Source organism: Nanorana parkeri, unplaced genomic scaffold (genome assembly GCF_000935625.1).
Source record: "Nanorana parkeri isolate BGI_ZX_2015 unplaced genomic scaffold, ASM93562v1 scaffold180, whole genome shotgun sequence".
Classification (NCBI taxonomy): Eukaryota; Metazoa; Chordata; class Amphibia; order Anura; family Dicroglossidae; genus Nanorana; species Nanorana parkeri.
Window position 1 is genome coordinate 3,127,332 of NW_017306448.1, and position 20,036 is coordinate 3,147,367.

The following is a 20,036-nucleotide window of genomic DNA, read 5'->3' on the forward strand; positions in this document are numbered from 1 at the left end:
TATATATATATATATATATATATAGTCAAATGACTGTTCCTAATACACATGGTCATTACTTATACTCGAAGACATCGCATATGGTCACGTGTATTTTGCAAACGAAAAACCTTTTTCGTTGATAAAACCATCACCTTTCCTCTGACTCCTCTGAGTGGAAGTCTACCATATACAGGGCCGGATTCCCAGCAAGGCCACCAGGGCCTGGCCTCGGGGCGGCACTGGGCAGAGGGGCGGCACAGGTTTGAATCACCCGACAAACAATTGGGGTGAATTTACAACGAATGGCACCGCAACGCAATGCACACAGACCAGCAGCATTGCCATGCACTAACACCCTTTTTTAGCGTCAGTTGTCGCAATGTGTGAATTGGCCCTTGTTAGCATTTACCAAAAAAGTGAATATCAGTTTTGGAAACATGCTATAATAAAAGGTTTCACAGCACCAAGTTCCCTTTGTAACCCATACTGTATATACCGCAGTGATTCGGGCATCACGTCATAACAGTTTAGTCTTTCTACCACTCACAAATATTTACCATATTTACTTCTGGATGAGGCATCAGCTACATAAGAGATCTGTAAACTCTACTTGCCAGGAAAATAATCCCTTTGCTGACAATTGCTTCTTTTGCAGGACTTTTACATGCTATTAAAGCGAGACTAGATCTCTCCCATGTAGCTGACCCTAATGCATAATACAACATTATTCAGTGCTCCTGATTTCCCATTCCATAACGAGAATACATCAAATAAAAAGGTGCTGTGATAAAAAAACATAAAAGATCTTTGAGTGCTCCGATCCGTGACGGATCATGGATGTCCCAGTGATTCCGTGTGGAACGGCCTAACAGTGGCAAGGTGCAGTAAGAGTGCAGATAATCTGGAGGGATAAAGGAGCAGGGTCAAACATCCACCTAACATGCCACTGACCTGCGAATGGACACTGGCAGGCATCGACAATAAAGGGACCTTGTAGCTGTTGAACAATCCACCTCTCCCAGATAGTGTCACTGCAAGGCAATGATGTGGAGGAGTCCCAAGGTTGGGCCGCAGAAAAACAAACAAACAAACAAGCAAAATAAAGTGTATGGGAAAATGAAATAGAGGATGAGTGAGAGCTGCAGGATGGAAGAGCGCAGAGCATGAGATAAATTAAAGGGCCAGTAAAGTTGACATTATCTGAGAAGATATTGTGGGGCATCATTAAATAACCATAGACACATACTATCTGCTGGCTATAGACATTGATGGTTCCGCATTTGTCAGTGTTAAAGTGTATGCCTTGGCTTAAAAAAAAATATGCAGTACATCTCCACAATCTATCCAACACATTTCCCCATGTTTTATCTCTTTAAAAAAGCTGAACGTAAAGAAAGCTGCCTGTTCATCTTCTAGAAATCCAGTGAGCTCCTAACTTCCTTTTTGGGCTGGCAGCACAGCCTCTGTTGCAATTAAATCCCAAGTAGTGTCGTCATATCCGCCTGAGTTATCCCTCCTGGACTACACAACCAGGGCCACCCCTAACCTTTTTACCACCTGAGGTGGCCAGGAGAGGGTGCTGAGCTGTGAGCCAGGCGGGAGGTAACAAGCGAGGTGGCGGGTTGCCGAGCTGGAGGTGGTGGGCGGTTGAACTATCAGCTGGGGGGGAAGGTGCTGTTAGTCGCCCGTGCTGCTGACCCCCAATTAGATGCCCCATTATGGGAACGCCCCTGTACACGAACCCTACCCTTATGCTAGGAAATCTATAGTGCAACAGAAGAGAACTAGGCAGGGCTGACAACATTGATTGGGATTTCAGTGCAGCAGAGGCAATGTTGTCAATGTTTCATTACAGGAAGTTAGGAGCTCACTGGATTTCTGACAGATCAACAGCTTTTTAAAGTGTTAAAACGTGGGGAAATGTGTATGTATTGCAGAGATGTGCTGAAAACATACACTTTAAATAGAATGAGTTTAGTTATACTCTTAGCAACCCAGAAGACCTTAGAAACCACCATTGTTTTAGGTAACAGTACACCAGTCATGAACAAAATGTTTAAGTGGTCATTCTGTAAATGCTATTTGCTTGGCTGTCTCTAACTTGAATACTTCTGAGAACAATCAGTGTACACCAAAGTGTCAGTACGACATACAGGCAATTAGCATTTTATTCAAGTGTACTTTAAGATCAGTGACATAAACGTACTGGCCCCAGAGACTTCCCAACACGCTGTAGTCTTTGTCCAATTTCACATATTTTACAGAACATATATACATAGATATATCTATATATATATGTAAAGAGAAAGTGTTAGAAAGACCTGTTGTAGGTCTTTCTAATAGGGCAGAACTTAACTTGGAGTAAGGCCTCGTGCACATAGACATCTAAGGCTGTAAAATGTAAATTATGAGCATATTTCCTGCCAGGAATTACACGGAATACACAGCTATGGCTTAAAGCCACCCATAGTATTGATTGGTCAGCCACCCATAGTAGCGATTGGCTATAGGCAGCTGTACGGTCATTTATGTATCTACTTTCATAAACCTGTGCATGCATAAAGCTGTATGCCCCTAGAAGCAGGCTAGCTGAGTCCAAGGTTGTAGGCCCATATGCATGTGCATATTTACGCTAATAGATGCAAAAACAAGTGTATAGCTTCCTATAACAAATCACTACTATAGGCAGCTGTACACCATAGCTGTGTAATACCAGGTATAGGTAAATGCCCATCATTTATGTTCTATGGCCTCCCATGACCCAATTATGCTTGACCTCACAGTTCAGCATGTGACCGGCTCTTGTTAAAACCTCCTATGTTGACAGTTTACATTGCTCCTCCGAACGGCCCACGTCACACTAGGGATTCTGGCAAAGCGGGCAACTGTCCCCAGAATCACCAGAGCGACATGGGCCAAACAGAGAGTGGAATCCGTCATTCTGCACTAGAACGCAGATGAAGAATGGCTTGACATAACTGGATAGTGCATTTTACATTCTAATTGTTAATTTAAATATATAGAAGCAATGAAAGCCAAATAACATCCAATATACTTTGAGCATACTGGGAAACGTCTGGGCATAAAAAACCTTCAGAAACGTATTGTCAGGCCGATAAAAGCTGACAATCCGTTCACCCCGCCGTCACTGTAGTCTTCGGATTAGAAGGATAAAATACAGCGGCCGTAAGGTTCTTGGCAGCTCACAATACAGAGCCATTGTAAGCTTGGAAACTACAATTTTCCATACCGCAGTAAGTTCTCGTAACCTGTACTAAGCTCTTTAACTTTAGTGGCCCTTTAAAAAGGAATAAAACCAAGCTATGGATTTCATGTTTTGATTCAGTAAAATAATGTAACAAAAATGCCGAATGTAAGCCACAAAACACATCGCTATATGAGAGCAGAAATCTTTCCTGGGAGAGCAGCCTTCTCTAATGTGCACAGAGAAATATCTGTAATTATCTTTTATGGGAAGAGATATTAGAGGTAACACGATAACAGGCTTATGGGTAAATAACTTCATTCTAAGAAAATATACTTCGCTACAGCGAACATTGAGGATTTAAATGGCTGCCTCGTTATACAAAGAAGACATGTTACTGCAATTAAAGGAAGAATTCCAGATTTTAGGACAAAACAAAGCAGTGATCGAGTCAGCTGCTTCCATATCATGAAATAGGTCTATACCAATTTTCTCAAGTCCATTAACATTTAGCATGGAGGGTCAATGGATGATAATCAGGGAAGACTAGAAAACACAATATATTCTCTTCACTATGCAAATTCCACAAAAGTGAACAGCAGCAAACTTTGGCAGATAATATATCAGCAAAGTATTTTAAATCCCATTCACACCGGTGTGCATTAAAGCCCATTCTGCATTATCATCTGCATTAATACAATATACAGTAACAGTAAGGTATATGTGTGTTGCCATTCATTTTCAATGGCACCCAAATGCACCTTGGGATAATAGGGTACAGGTATATTTTATCATGTGTTAAGGCCGGTTAAATGTGCATGTAAAGAAGAAGTATTGGGAGAGTAAAACATATACTCTCCCCAATACTTAGAGTCGTTGTGGGATACTGCAGCTGTCACAAGCTGATCAGTCATGTGACTGCTGTTCAGGGCCATCCCTAAAATGAGGCAGCCTGAGGCAGTTGCCTTCAGTGGCATCTCATTGGGTCACGTGGTGGGGGGCTGGCAAAAGCTCTTAGCAACTAGTGATACTCTGGCTGATGTCTCGCCCTGCTCACTGACATCACTGGTTGCCAGTAGCTAAGAGGGATGCTCCAACTGCTGTCCCACCCAGCTCCAGGCAAACAGTGATGTCAGTGAGTAGGGCAGGATGCTGGATTCCCCCCAGACATGCATCACTAGCACCCACAACCCTCCATCCAACCCCCGAACCTGCACCGCAAGCACACGCACTCCTATCCCACCTCCCTCCTCAGGAGGCAAGACGATTGGCTGAAGATGCTGTCATTCATCTGGCTGCACTACGCTTACACACTGCATGTGAAGCTCCGTGCCCGATAGCTTTGCTTCGCTCTGTACAGCTTCGCATGCAGTGTGCACTCTCATAGGTTTCCTTCAGTATACAGCAAGAGGCCACGGCAAATAGTAAGTCTGCAACTTTTTATATCCTAAAACACTGCCTTTTTATCATACATGCCAAGTCTATGTAAGATGTATATATTAGTTCTTATAATGAGAATTATATTAGGTTGCCTCTTATATCTTGCTCATGGGATGTTTGTAATGGTGTGTAAGGAGACCATTAATTAGCATTAATTAGCACCTTCTAAAAGCTTACCATTTTGCACTTTTTCACTTACCGATATACTGCTAGCATGCTAGCTATAGCTCTTTACAATGTAGACAGAGCCTTTCATGTTAGTCCCTGCCCCGGAGGAGCTTACAATCTATTGCTCTTGCCAAACACACTTGCTCTATGGCTATGAAATCAGAATGGAAGCCAAGCAAACTATGAGGAAGCCATAGCACATGGTGACAGCATATGAACATGGAGTATACAATATAGTGACCCTGGAGGGACTGAACTAGGACTTCTGTGCTACAAAATAGTTCTGACCCTTAAGCCACTGTGCTGCCTATAATCAGCATCAAAGGGAACTAAGAGCTAAACGTGGCTCCTGAAAATCATGGCAGTCAGTTATGTTTTTTGTTTTCTCACCTGTGCTAGAAAACTAACAAATTATTACCTGCTGTGACACAAAAAGAGCTTTTTTTTACAGTGGTATTGTAAGGCCTTCAACAAAAAACCTGTTGGGAAGAAGCATGTTTATCATTCAGTTACCTCTTGCGTGTCCTAGTGTTTGTGTGTCCATGTCATCATCAATGAACTCCTCTCCCTGGATGATGTTCTGTGTGTCCTCGCTGTGGTTCACAGGACTTGTCATCTCCTGCTCCTTCTCATTGTGCATTTGAGCATAGACATTCCTGCCAGGCATTTTCCTGTGTTGGGCACAAAGACAAAGTTTACCCATCATGTGTGACTACTAGCGCTGCATGTAAATTTGGAACTGCTGATCCGTAAACCGAATGGATTCATGATGTGTTCTAAGTACGCAAATGACTGTCTTTACCAGCAGCATTTTTTTGGCTCGTTTACCAAAGAAATCTAATTCCCACATTATCTAAACTCCGAGCACTGTCATGATCTTAAAAGTAAAAAGACAAGCCTGGGCCAGAAGATAAAGTGGACATAAAGTGAAAAAGTAAAGATTTGCTATCTTATAGGAAACATCAAGAAATTTTAATGCCTAAACAGTACAATGAAAAAAATCTACCCTTTGTCTTGAATTTGCCTGTAAAATAGTAGTGTACTTCCTGTACCTACAGCCTTAAAGATGCATATCTGCAGTGTGATATGTAAAGTACTGCGCCTCTGACTGCACCTTTCACAATATTTGATGTGAGATTTACTGATGGCACTATTGTGCTGCTCACTGTTCTCCTTGCTGGAGAGGAAACTGTAAATAAGGACCTGTAGTGAAGGATCTCCCTGCTTCATTCATTCTGTGGATCTCTGATTTCTAAACCTCTCATGCTGTTTTTTTGATTCCCTCATCAATCATTTGATCACCAGTCATAGGGGGGCAGTCAGTAATGGGGAAAAGATCAGCTACAGGAAGACCGCAGGCAATACTTGTGACTAGTCATTTGATCTCTGCTTCCCTTTTTGGGCACAGCTGGCACATATCAAGTCCTCTTTAGTGTTCAACAATACACAAAAATCCACCATAATTAAAACCCAACTTGGACAGCGCCAGTCCTTCATACTCTCCTACAGTCCCATTAGTAGCTATTTATGAAACTTGTGAAACATTTATCAAAACAGAGCCTGAAAACCATTTCTGCACTTTGCTTATTATTAACATTACAAAGAATGTTAAAGTCTTTGGTAAAGTAATATGACCCTCAAAGAACATGCTCTTCAGAAAACAAAGTACAAAATACACAGGAAATGCTTTATTAGATTTCCCTATCACTGCTCCCTCACATACAAAGCATATTACTACAATTCACAACCACAAGCATGTCTAAAGTAGGGAATGCAAGGATAGAATTTAGAATTAATAAAAAATCGAATTCGGAATGTTCGTTCGACTTTCTAATCGTTACTCGGGTCAAATCGACGATCGTTTCCGACCACAGTAACGAAAAAATTTGAAGGAGCATGTTGAAGATTGTTTTCTCAATCGAACAAATTTCTAACACTGAATGTAGTTTTGGTTCGGAAACTCCATTATTCTGAAATTGAATGTTAAATAAAAACAGTAATTAAAAGAAATTTAATTTGACAATCTGCCAGTATCGAACGTTCAACGAGATTTTTCGTATGGCCGTTCGTGCGAACATCTACCCGTGTATACCCTTCTTTGGTATCCATTTCCTGACTGTGGACAGACTAACCATAGGTCTTTTGGATAAATGTATATAAATGGTGAATTTGCTGATGGACTTTTTTTATGTCTTTTATCAACGTCATTCATCTCACGCACTAAAGCTGAACACTACAGTGTTATATATAACAGATTCCTCCATCCACACCAAACAGCGTGGATGGACAAATCTCCCGCTATCAGAATACCCCAACAGTGACGGCAGTTGATTGGCGGCCATGACTGTTTGTTTACCAATTTTCCATCAGGCTCCTCCAATTTTCTGATCAAAGGATGTCGAATGGAAGGGTGCCATCAGAGGTGCCCACTGTGTGAATTTCAGCCGGTTCATCAAGTGTATGACCAGCTTTGGCTATGAAGGTGTATAATCTGTTACCAATCTATTCAGTTCTGTATTACTAGCACAACATTAAACTAGCTATATGTAACTTGGAACACCAGGCTTAATCTCACCACCTATCACCTGCACAAGGGTAACATAAAAATGTTTTGGCTTGGTCTACTTAACTTGCCTTGCTGTATATTTTCAATCAGAAATGTACAGCAAGGCAAGTTAAGTAGATCAAGCCAAAAATTAGATTCTTCGGTTGACATGGGGCAATGACTGGAGCAATCAGTAATTACAGTCTTGATGATGAATGTCAATCATTTTTCATCTATAAGTAAATCAACAGTTTATAATGTAGTTTTTATTGCATAATTTGTTTTGGACTTGCCTTTTGAACTTATAAAGTATGAAGGCACCAACTGCTACGATGAATATGGAGAAGATGACGACTATGGCCCAGTACCCTCCAGTTCCTCCAGTTACCCGGGAGTCTGTAAAGAGAACACTCTGATTAGATACACAACTACACATGGCAAACTATTGGCAGCAATGTGGGCTGACATCTCTGCTACTACCCACAACTGTCCATACACCTAAAAAAATTAGGAACCCATAAACACAGCTGCAAAGTAGCAAAATGATAAATGTTAACGATCAGTTAAAAGACTCTCTTTAAGACTCTATCTAAAATCACAGTAATACATTGAGGGCAGTTTACTGTATTAGAAATTAAAATGTATTTGTTTACAGTGTATGTCAATTCTTTTTTTAGTTTTAGAAAGCGAAGGGAAGGGTTAAAACTCAGGTTTATTTTTGCTATTTGTTTTGCTTGGGAGATTTTTCTTCTCCTCCTGTCCAGCAGATCCAACTGGAATGAATGGAAATCTCTCCAAAGTCAACCTAATTCCCATCTTAGAGAATTGTCTCAGGAACATGTGTGCCCATTAGACATCTCATGCTCTAATGACAACTCAATTTCTACCTTAGTAACAATGCTCACCGGGACAGATAGAGGGGTGGATCTCCCCAGTAGGGTCATAGACAGCCATCAAGACCTCTAGGGCCTAACCTATCCTAACTCTATCCAAAGCAAAAACAAAAAAAAACGTTGCCTTTACATACACCCTGATGGCTTTGTTTTGTTTTTGGTTTATTTGCATTTGTAGTCCAGTAACGTTTGTAAAAAGTGGAATATTACCTGCCTCACTAGAATCATGGGGTAGATAATGAACCTCATCCTACCAGGGTGGGGAGGATAGCTGGTCTGCCTCTAGTGCTGGGACTATCCCAGGAATTTCCACACCTCCTCTTTGGGCACCTTTGGCACAAAGCTGTTTGTGCATAGGGGAAATGCATGCAGTTTTTGGGCCATTTCCTCCTCAAATACTAGTACAATTCTGTTGGACATAAGTGCTGGTATCAGTGTAGAAGGAAGTTTCTATATTGCTTCCTTAAAGAATCATCTATAAAGGTGCCCATACACTCTTCAACCCTTGCAAGACTTTTGTCTTGCGAGGGCTGTAAAGTACTTAAAAAACGTACGATCTGCCCATCTTGGACAGGCAGATCGTACTTGCGATTAACGCAAGCCCGCCCCCCTGAGGGGCAGGCTTCCAATGACTGCAATGCTGAATGGGCAGTGTTCGGCTGTTATCTCTCGATCATGTTAAAACCCAGCCGAACATCGTACGGTTCTCAGCTGGTTTTCCAACATGTTCGAAATACAAAATTCGTGCGACCGTACATTAGAAACGGTTGCACGCCTTCCATACACTGCACGATTATCGTAGGATTTCCCGCGATTCTCGTACAAGAATCGTGCAGTGTATGGGCACCTTTAGTGTACCAGGGAACGAGTCTGATTCAGGTCAAGTGTGTCGTTACATGGAGGAAGGCCCCCTGCTTTTGCAGGCTATCTGCATTTCTATATTGGAGCCAAGACCTTCCTGGATACACAGGGATATGTACTGTTTACTACATTGCAGAGCCCACCGCAGGACATAATTCTTACGATGTAGGTGAACATTGTTTAATGGTAATTTTCAGGGTTAATCACTTAAGGGTGAAGAGTTTGCAGAATGCAGGATAAGTGAATAATCCAGGAAAACATAGCTGAACTGGAAGGTGAGCTGAATTGGAGAGTTTTTCCAAATCAGCTTTTTTGGCCCAGATTGTTCACGTCTCCTGCCTTCTTCTAACTCTTCACCCTTTTGTGAATAACCCTGTATGTGTCACCATCATTTTATTGTGACTATGTTTGTCTCAAGGATACTACTCTTCTATCTAGCCTAATACCCTCTTTTTGTACCATACTACAGGGAACTCTTTTTTGCTGCATTACAAGATTTACTGATTTTAAGGAATATACTAGAATTTTGGGCTATGCCTTATGCACACATAGCCCATTGCGAGCTTTTGCTGTGTGGACTTTTATATATGTATTTAACCCATTGGACTCCAGCATGCATCATTAAGAAATGAATACAATTAATGAACAAAAAGTCTTCCCAATCAACTTTTCTGCCCTGGAAATGTTTCTGTCCTTTCCTAGAGAGTCATAGAGATGGCCCACGGGCAGCAACAAGAGATGTGACCAGTTACTTCATGTCACCAGAGGAAAAAGGCAGTAAAGAAGGATTTCTATTATTTGCAGGTCACAGGAGGAGGCAGTGGAGCTGACAATGAAAGTCCTGGATCAGTTCGTACCTGAACCAAGTAGAGGACTTCCTGTCAAGTCAGCAGTCCTATGAACACTGACAAATGAAATGATGTTAATGAGCAAGAAATTCACTCATGCACATCTGAAATCATACTGTAATAGGTTCACGATTGCAGAGCAAGTAAACTGAAGATTAAAGCTGAATTCCAGGCGAATATAAAAGACACAAATGAATGCAGCTGAGAATGCATTGATTCAATATTAAAAGTATTATTTAAATGCATGCAGTGTAGGTACTGAATTTGACCTGGTATCAGCCTCTTGCGATGCCAGTACAGCAAAGCTCAGAGTGAGAGAGAAAGAAGCCGCACAAGGAGCCAGTCAGTTGGGCTGCAGTGCTCATGTGCTGAAAAGAAACATGCTGATAGAAAAAGATAGCAAAACGATAGGAGATAAGTTAATCAATCTGCTGCTTCTCCATCCACTGTCCAGGATAGATAGAAATATAAAACATTTGGTAGGTATAACAGCTGACTTATATGTATAAATTTGTGTATTTAGCTGGTTGCCTGGAGTTCAAGTTTTTGCAATTTTATTTTTAGTCATTGCACATATTAAACGCATGTTTAAAAAAAAGTATTGTCAAATGTAAAATAGTAAAAGAAGTGAAAAGTTACCTGAAACGGAATCACTTAATGTCACTAAAACCCAAAATCCACCTCTCAGAAAGAAAGTGATATTGTGCGAATTCAAAGCTTGCTTTATTGCCGCTATCCTCTAAAGGGAAGAAAGAGCAAAATAAATATATCAGTAAACACAGCATATAATACCATATAGCAACAGCTACAGAATCATCAAAATGTGACTTAAAGCAATCGTTTACATGTTAGATGCCTCATTTCAGATATGACTTGTCTCAGTAACATGGAAGTTAGCCGATGTCACTAAAGTGACACTGCACTCAGAAGTTAAGTTCTAAAAATACATTCAAGCACCTTACCTATTAACACAAATGTATCTTATTTGTGTATCACTCAGCTGTAGATCCTCAAATCATCTCTGAATTGGTGCTGACACTGTCCTTCCTTCTGGAGGGGGGCTACCTTTGTTCCCCATGGTCCCTGTGTGTACTGTAAAGTAATCACAGCCCCAAGCTCGCTCGTGTGATGGACTTCAATCTCAATACATATTAGTAAACCAACATGAGATTGTAGTCCATCACAGGAGTGAGCTTGGCTACTTTACAACACACACAGGGACCATGGGGAACAAAAGTAGCCCCCCTCCAGAAGGAAGGACAGTGTCAGCACCAATTCAGAGATGATTGGGGGATCTACAGCCGAGTGATACTCAAATAAGATAAATTTTTTTTAAGGTACTTGAATGTATTTTTAAGATTTAATTCCTGAGTTCAGTGTCTCTTTAACCGTGCAGGACGTCTGATTTTGCATACCAAGCAGGTTTGGAAATATAACTTTTTGCCTATGTCTTTTTCTGCACTTGAGGAGCTGTCTTCAGAGGCCCAGATCAGGTTAAAAATTGCACTGTACAATTTACATTCAGCCTGTCTGGCTCTGTATTTTACTGCAGGCAAAGACGGAGAACAAATAGGACATGTGCTTTACACGCCATCGTGATTTAATAACCTCAGTGGCAGGAGTTTTAAATGATTATCTATGCAGTGCACTGTTGTAATCACTAGAGACTACAAACTGCTAGAAGGAAGCAGCCTCTGCATACATTGAGCTACAGTGTACAGCAACCTGTCTCCAGACCAGAGTTGAGTAGGAGGAGGGCATCAAGGATCTATCTAGATGTGCATTCTACTGTCTACAATTGCAAGTCTTAAATCCCATGGTACAGGATGATCTGATTGCCTACTTGTGCTACTTCTTCCTCTTACTCTCTAGCCCTGCTGTGCAGGTACTGCAAGAGGCTGATATCATGTCAAAATCAGGTACTTACACTGATAGCATCTTAAAAATACATTTAATGATGTCATAATAATTACAGATCTGCGTTGACTTAAGTCTTTTATATCTGCTTGTTCAGCTCTAAGTAAATTATGCAGGAGTTGACTGCTCTTAGAAGTATGTGATCTCCAATGACTACATGACTGCAGTTCAGCACAGAAATAATCATCTACATCTCCTGGTGCTGAAGACACTGAGGGACATTTATCAATTCTGTTGCACAGAAAAGCGATGCTAAACAGGAGCAGTGGGACAGATTGGCTGCCAATTTACTGCAAAGTTACAGCTCATGTCATAAACTCCTCCCTTAACTACTCTAAAGTAGCACTGTGACAGAATACAACCTGACCCTGATCGCTTCCTAATTATGTATCTGTTTAAAGTGAAAATCTGCCCAATCTCCAGTAATAACTTTGCAAACTATTCCAGTTGGCTGCCCAGGAATACAGATGCACAGGTCAGTATAACTGCCACAGAGACTTTGCTGAACAAGATGCAGCCATATTTGCAACCAATTGTGTCACTGATTTGAGTTTAAAAAGGGTGTGTCTCTGAGTTGCTTGATAAATACCCTCCACTGAATCTAACAGGAAAGTTGAACAGATGCCTTTCTTGTTTTCAGTCTGTATCTGCAGTTACAGTGCAACTGCAGACAGAATGAATGTAAGCTAAGCAATGTTTATTGGTTATGCGTTCTTAGTTCCTAATACCATTGGCTACTTTAAATAGCTATGCCTTAATTACACCTCTGCACACAAGACATCTGGCCCTGCTGCTAAGGGTGGCCTGCAATTGATTTTTCTATACACCAAACACTAAACAAGTAAAACAAAATCTATTAAAAAAAAAAAAGAAATGAAAGGAAAAATGCATCAAATATTATATATGATTTTTTACTTTGCAAATTGAAATTGATATCTGCAATACACAGGAAGTTAAACTGAAAGCCCATCAAACCAAATTAATTATCTTCTATCTTTAATTAAATTTATCAGTAGTCTGTGAAGGAAATGGTAAAAAAACCTCTGCATGGCACTCTAAAGCAAAACATGAAACCAGACATTCATCCTGCCATCGATTTAAAAGTGATTACCTAAAACAATATCATTGCAGGATAGAGTGTTAATTCATTTAGGTAACAGCGTCGCTTCAACAACATAATTCCGCAATCAAAACATAATTATGGCGGGATGAGGGAAAACAAAGCTTCACATCTATTCAGCCTTTTATCAGCAACAACAAGCATTTCATTAATCTTCACTAAGAAATGATTTCACTGAACACAGTTTACAAATGAGAAAGTGCTGTTTGCATTGAATAATTCCTGCCTAATGTGCACAATATTAATGGCTGGTTTAATGAATTTATCACCTTCAAACGGCTATTTCAGCTTTCAAGCACAGAATTTACGAAGGACTTTGAAAAACAAATATCCTTACAGGATATGTGTATCACTTCAAGTGCATTGTTTTGAGCTGCTGCTCCTCGGAACCTGAGATAGCCATTAGGGTTAAATAAGAATGCCCGATCTCCGCCAGCAACTCTGATATTGGCTTGACTGAATGAGCTATGGCAGCTGCATATCCACCTTCGACTGAGCCAAACCAAAAGCTGGGAACAGGGGAATTTTACCGTCTGAAGAACTCCAACCAAAACTTTTTCTTTTTTTTAGAGCTATACAGTACGTGCAGGCAGTGAAAGTACGTTTTTAGTAAACTGGGGTGTCTTTCTGAAGCCCAGATGAAGCGGGATTTATTTGGCCCTAAAACATGTTTGCTGTCTTTTGTTACCCTTTTCACACCAGTAGAATCATTAAAATATAGTCTTGGACTCTTGATATGTGTGTTCGGCGTTCATTCCAGTACAACTACACATAGATTTCCCAATCCCGGTGACCCCCTATATCAGGAACACCCCCGCTTTGTGGGGAGCAGCCAAACCCAGGCTAACTAAATGAGGGCTTTTCACCCACAAAACAAAGAATTGGGTACAGCTCCTCGTCTTTACTCAAGTTTTTACTTCTGACTGGGTCCCCTACTGTTCTGATTTCTATTTACTTTCTATCCTGGTGACACCCTGTTACGTTACTTGTATAGTATTTTTTATTATGTATGGGATAATGTAACCTCTGCTAAATTAAGACCATATTAAGAATCACCAAGTAGTTGAATTGCTATAGGTTATCCCATAGATGTACAAAAAGCTAAAACCTAGGAAGTGAGAGTAAGTGTTGGCTCTATCTCCATTCTTGAGTGGCTTCGGGAATTGTGGATCTTGGTTGTAAGCTTGGCCATTGTAAGCATGTGCAGTTAAGAGTATTCCAGGGACACATGGTGGCAGACCCTGTCAAAGCGCATATTTTAAATTCACAGTCTGCCGTTGAATCAATCCAACAGCCGAATGTGACTGGATAGTTTCAGTGCCAGAACTATGCAGTCATATCTGGCCAATGGATTGATTCACTGGGCCGACTGTGGCACATCATTCTGCACCATGGGTCGTTCAATCTGCTTGCTGACGGTGACTCGAATGGTCACATTTTTTATATACAATTTATATAAAACAAAGTTTGAAGCCAATCACCAGCATTTGCTAACAGTTTGCAGAGCGCAGGATGTGAGTGACACTTTTAAAAATCCTTATTTGCAGTGTGCTTCATACACAGCAAATGTGTATGGGGAAGAGTGACTGGGAAGGAACGAACATTAATAATCACTGGTAACAACAATGATTAGCCATTTAGAGACATAGAATGCTTATGAGTGATTGGTGCCTTTGAATGTAATATTAGTCATATTTTGAATATGAAGACCTGTACTTCCCATTAATGACTGAGAAATTCAGATGGTGTTGAACACACAGGTGAATGTGTGCCAAGACTAAAAAAGTTTTGACTTTAGGTATAATTTGCAAAGCTCACATCGAATCGTTCTTGTTCAAATTCATCCCCCATGGCACCAGCGATTGGATATTTTCAGGGCCCATTTAGATTTAGGCATGTGTGTAGAGGTGCATTTTTTTGTAGCATTAGGCAGTTGAGTTGTCATGCCTCAACATGCATTTCCTTTGTGCAATAACATGCATTTTGATGTGTGTTGAAACACGTTATCAATGTGTTTTTGAATTTAGAGTGCTTAGGTTTAACAGCCATTGACCAAGACATGTAAATATCAGTTGTCAACTCATCAAAACACACGTTAAATGCATTTTGATGGGTTGCCATTGATGTTTCTGTATTTGTTTATATACTGTATATCTTTTATATATAAAAGTATATATAAAATCTTTTATATCTGTTTATATATCTTTGTTTCTATAACAGAGGATATGAAACATAAATGTTCATCGATGCAATTTTAAACTAAAGCTGTAAAATTCTCTTCATTTATTTGTGAAGGGATTTATTTTCCATTCCTGCTGTGTACCTTGTCATTAGGAATGCTCCTCTTCCTCTTTGGCTGGTTTGTAGACGGCAGGAGATACAAATCAGCCGTTGTTGGCAGTCCCGGTTTTACAACGGTCACAAGACTTTGTTCTGGAATGTTAGTTTCCTGTAAATATTCCAAGAAAATATTCCCTGAGTATTGGATGATGATCCGGTACACACTTACAACAGAAATCAGTCTGAACAACAAATAATTTAGGAATAAATAAATCTCCATTGAAGTGAACCTGTAAATTGTCCATGCAGGAAAAAGCAGGAAGTGCACTAACTCCAGAGAGAACTGTTTATTTAGTTTTGGATAGAGTGGGGAAGAGTTAGGGTTACTATAAGGTTTTTATGTCCATCTGTCCCACTTTAGTTCCTGCGCACGTTATTTCAAGGTCTGTGTCCCTCTAACAGGGAGAAAGACAAAAAAACTATTTTTAGTGGAGTGGACAGGGGGTTAAAAGTAGGGATGCACGGATACTAGTATAGGTATCGGTGCCAATACTGAGTATTTGGCAACTACTCGTACTCCCCCAAATACTCCGATACCTTCCCTGATACCGGAACTTCCAGTCATAGGGAAATTTCCTTTGACCGGCAGTGCCGCGAGGGAACATGGAGCCGGCTTCCCGGGCAATCAGGAAGCCAGGAGGCGGGTAATGACCGCTTCCCGGATTCCTGATTGGCTGGGAAGCCGTCTCAATGCTGATTGGGTGATGTCGATTGGAACCCGCTCCTGGATTCCTGATTGGCCGGGAAGCCACCTTGATGCTGATACCCGGCCAATCAGCATGGAGCTGGCCAAAAAACATGGAGCCAGCTTCCTGGGCAATCAAGAAGCCGGGTGGCGAGTACTTACACGCCGCCTAGCTACCTGATTGGCCGGGGAGCAGGCTCCATGCTAGCGGAAGTACCAGTATCGGTACTCAGTATCGGAGAGTACTGAAATATAGATATTGGTATTTAAACTCGATACCGAACCAGTATCGGTGCATCCCTGGTTAAAAGCCATGGTGATGATTTACTAAAGCAATAGACTGGAAGAGGGTTCAGTGACCCACTGTCGGCAGATACTGTAACTGTTTTTTTCTAATGCCTTTGAATTAGTTGATAGGCTATATTGTCTGTTGCCTCCTATAGAGTTCTCTTTTATATCTAAATGATGACTGTGCCTTGACATGGCTTATTCTCGCATTTAACATGGAGTTCTCCCAGTTGCTGCTGTAACTGCTTTCAGGGATTGTGGAGGCCCTATTAAATCCATTTGCTTTGATACTGGTGTTTTGGTGAGTGTTGGGTGCTAAGCGCCCTGTCTGGCTTCCCACCCATCTCCCTGATCTCATGGGTTGCCAGAGATGAGATGGAAGCTCTGGCTGGCATCCCGCCAAGCTCCTGGCAACCGGTGATGTCAGTGAGTTGGGTGGGATCAGACAGAGATCGGCTGCGTCCACCCACCGGGGGACTGCTATCAGCAGCACCCTCCTTCTCTACGGCCTATAGGGTAGGGACAGCCCTTCCTATCGCACATGCATCTTTACATTCACATACTAGTATAAACCTCAGTGTTTTAATTACAATATGTGACTTCCTATTCCAGTGACAATGGCAAGAAATAACATTCCTACAGAAATTTTAACCCTTCCAACTCTGTCCACAACTGTAAATCAAAATTCTGGCTGGCACCTTCTCTGCACCTGAAAATTCGGGTTGTGTCTGAGCTAGTAAAAGCAATGACTGCTTGTGCTGTGCTCTACTTATGAATATCAGCTACGTATATATTCCATATTGCAGTGCCAGGGATCTAGGAAATCACATAGGGAACGTGGTGGTACTGTTTCTTTAATGGCCCTCATTCTGTTTTCACTTCTTAAATAAGTTCAAGGGTTTTTATTTTGTAAATGATGCTGTACTTTAACTTCCGCTGTCCTTTTAAACTGTCAATATGAGTTTACATAAATAATATTTCTGTATAGGTTGGACGAAGAACCTGCCAAGAAGAAATGACCATAAATCGACTTTTAATCAGGCCTGTGTCTGAGGCAGGCCCGACATTCACAGTTAAGCCAAGCGGACAGCAGGCTGATATAAGATTTCAGGAGCGGACTGTAGTCTGCTAGACTGAGATCTTTGCTTTGGAGAAGATCTCACACTATTTATCTTTTGACAATAATAAGAAGTGATCTGTAATTCACATTCTGGATAAGGGAGCTGTATATTTCTTAATCGCATTCCCAGATAAACATCTTTTCCGCCAGTATTTGGGTGCAGTTCTGCCAAGGAGGACATCTTTGCATATAAATCATGCTACTATTTTCCTGGGGTGGAACCAATTAATATAGAATGTGGCTGATACTTTGAAGGTGGAAAAAACTTAGCAATGAATTGGAGATGTAGCCCATAGTGTCCAATCAGAATTCTTGTTTAACGTCTGTTCTCTGATGACTAACATTCCTTTGCATAGTGCTCTGTGGGGCGGGAACATACAGCTATGTTCTGTTTTAGAATGAGCACGCTGCCCGTTCAGTTCCTGCACCAGGGGCGTCCCTACACTTTTCACTGCCTGAGGCCAAGTGGTAAGGGGCACTGGCAATACATGTTAGCAGGGAGGTTTTGGGGGGTGTTGGCGGCGCATGTTACTGATACCTCCTGTCCGGCGTCCTGTCCAGCTCACTGATGTCACTGGTTCACAGAAGTTGGATGGCAAGAGTGTCACGGGTTACTTAGAGTTCTTAGCAACCTAGGATGCTCTGGCCTGAAAGGGGCAGCAGACACACCTAACCCTCACATGACCCAATGAGATGCCGCCCGAGGCAACTGCCCCAGGCTGCCTTATTACAGGGTCGGCCCTGCTGACAGCTGTCTAGCAAACTAGCCATTGGGAACCAATCACTGTGGTTACCAATCATGTTAGTACCATGTCAGCTCTGACATGATGATCACATGACTGAAAGTGACAGCTTCAGGAGTATTTGTGCACTCCCAGTGTAGAAAGAAATACTTTATTAACCACTTCGCGTCCGGAGCAATTTCTTTATGTTTGTACATGCTTGTTACTGCATAAAACCCTCAAACAATTATATATTTTGTGAAAGCAGAGGCTATGTAAAGCAGAAAAATGCTAGTTGCAATTTTTTATATATTTGCGCAAATGTCTATCAAATCAATATGTTTAGGAAAAAACCACTAAAATACATGTTAGTGCACACAAACAGAATATAATAGACATTTTATAGTAAAATAAAAAAGATGGGGTTGCGTTGGGTAAATAGATCGCAAACATGCAGATCCTCAAAATTGTAAGCGCCCATGAAATGGCAAGAAACTACAATAACCAAAATTGCCTTAAATGCTTTAAAAGCCTTTAGTTCTCATCAATTTAGAGGTAACAGTGAGCGATGGCGATGGAATTATTGCTCTCACTCTGACGTTCATGGTGATATGTAATATGTGTGTCACAATCGCCATTTTTGCCACTTAGGTGCACCAGACACGTGTTTGCATTTGTATGTGCATGTATGCAGGGGTGAGGAGCACCTAATTTTATTTCTATCACATAGAGGAGCTAATAAGCCACCTATGTGATAGCATAGAGGAAGGTCCTCTTTATGGAGATAATAGGGGTCTGTTAGACCCTTAATGTCATCTATGGACTTAAAAGAAGCCAATGAAGCACAGACTGTGCACAAATCGAATATATACAGTATATATATATATATAGTATATCTTATTTCTTTTTCTTCAACAATAGCTCCATACAATAAAAGTGTTGCAAATAGGAACTACTTGAATTTGTTGCATGCATTGGTATTAACAATAAAAATGGTTATCATGAATGTGGCGCAGAGCTTTTGACTACATACGCAACAGTAGAAATGTACCACAAATGTCCTTTTGAATTCCCTAATACTGTTACTATATTAAATCTAGAAGTGTCATCAACTCTGTCATTAAAATGTATTGGAACATTTTCTGTTTAGACTGCGATTCATCTTAAAGATCATTTATTTATGAATAATGGAGTTTAATTTAATCTTTTTATGACAAGTATATTGTACCTTCATGATAAATGGTTTTTAAACTTGTCTCAAATTCACTGTAACAGCGGTGACTTGCCAGACTCACGTACATTTGTGTTTAGCTAAGGCCTGTGATGTGCAATTGAACGATTAATCAACTGCCTGGAAACATTCATAAACTGAGGCCACGCAGTGCTAATAATCCGAGATGCCTTCATACACAGCTAGAAAGATTTCATGTACTGTCAGCAAATCCTGAGCCACTGATAAAATCAATATAAGCAAAACACTCTGAAGGACACCACTTAGCTGTGATTTAATGCATTCCTCTACCCTGACATATATATTTATGTGTGGTACTCCTGCTAGCAGTCACCATTTTTATGTTCCAGCCCAATTTTTTACATTTTGTATAGAGTGGTGAAGAGCTAAAATTTCATCCTGTCAATTACTCCATTGTCCCTGGGACAGGAAGTCACAGACAGCAATAAAAACATTGTGAACGTTCTAACCAGGCCTTTCTCAACCAGGGTTCCTTCAGAGGTTACTAGGGGTTTCTTGAGGAGTGATCACCTTCTGCCTCTCATATAAGTAACAACTGACACCGATTATCTCTTTTAGCTATCTGTATGGAGTTCTTTTCACTGACCACCAGTGTAAGGAGCATTCGTCCCACTGGCCACCAATGCAAGGAGCATTCTTCCCACTGATCA

General features: G+C 40.9%; 1 protein-coding gene across 1 annotated transcript in view; it reads right to left on the reverse strand.

The window, feature by feature from the left end:
• Positions 1 to 20,036, reverse strand: part of SORCS2 (sortilin related VPS10 domain containing receptor 2) — a 513,810-nt gene that overhangs the window by 17,147 nt on the left and 476,627 nt on the right. The window contains exons 22-26 of the mRNA XM_018554989.1: positions 15,303 to 15,428; positions 10,582 to 10,681; positions 7,634 to 7,736; positions 5,309 to 5,466; positions 934 to 1,013 (exon numbers count right to left, since the gene is read on the reverse strand). Of these exons, the coding sequence (XP_018410491.1) occupies positions 934 to 1,013; positions 5,309 to 5,466; positions 7,634 to 7,736; positions 10,582 to 10,681; positions 15,303 to 15,428 (567 nt within the window). The remainder of the gene's footprint in view (positions 1 to 933; positions 1,014 to 5,308; positions 5,467 to 7,633; positions 7,737 to 10,581; positions 10,682 to 15,302; positions 15,429 to 20,036) is intronic.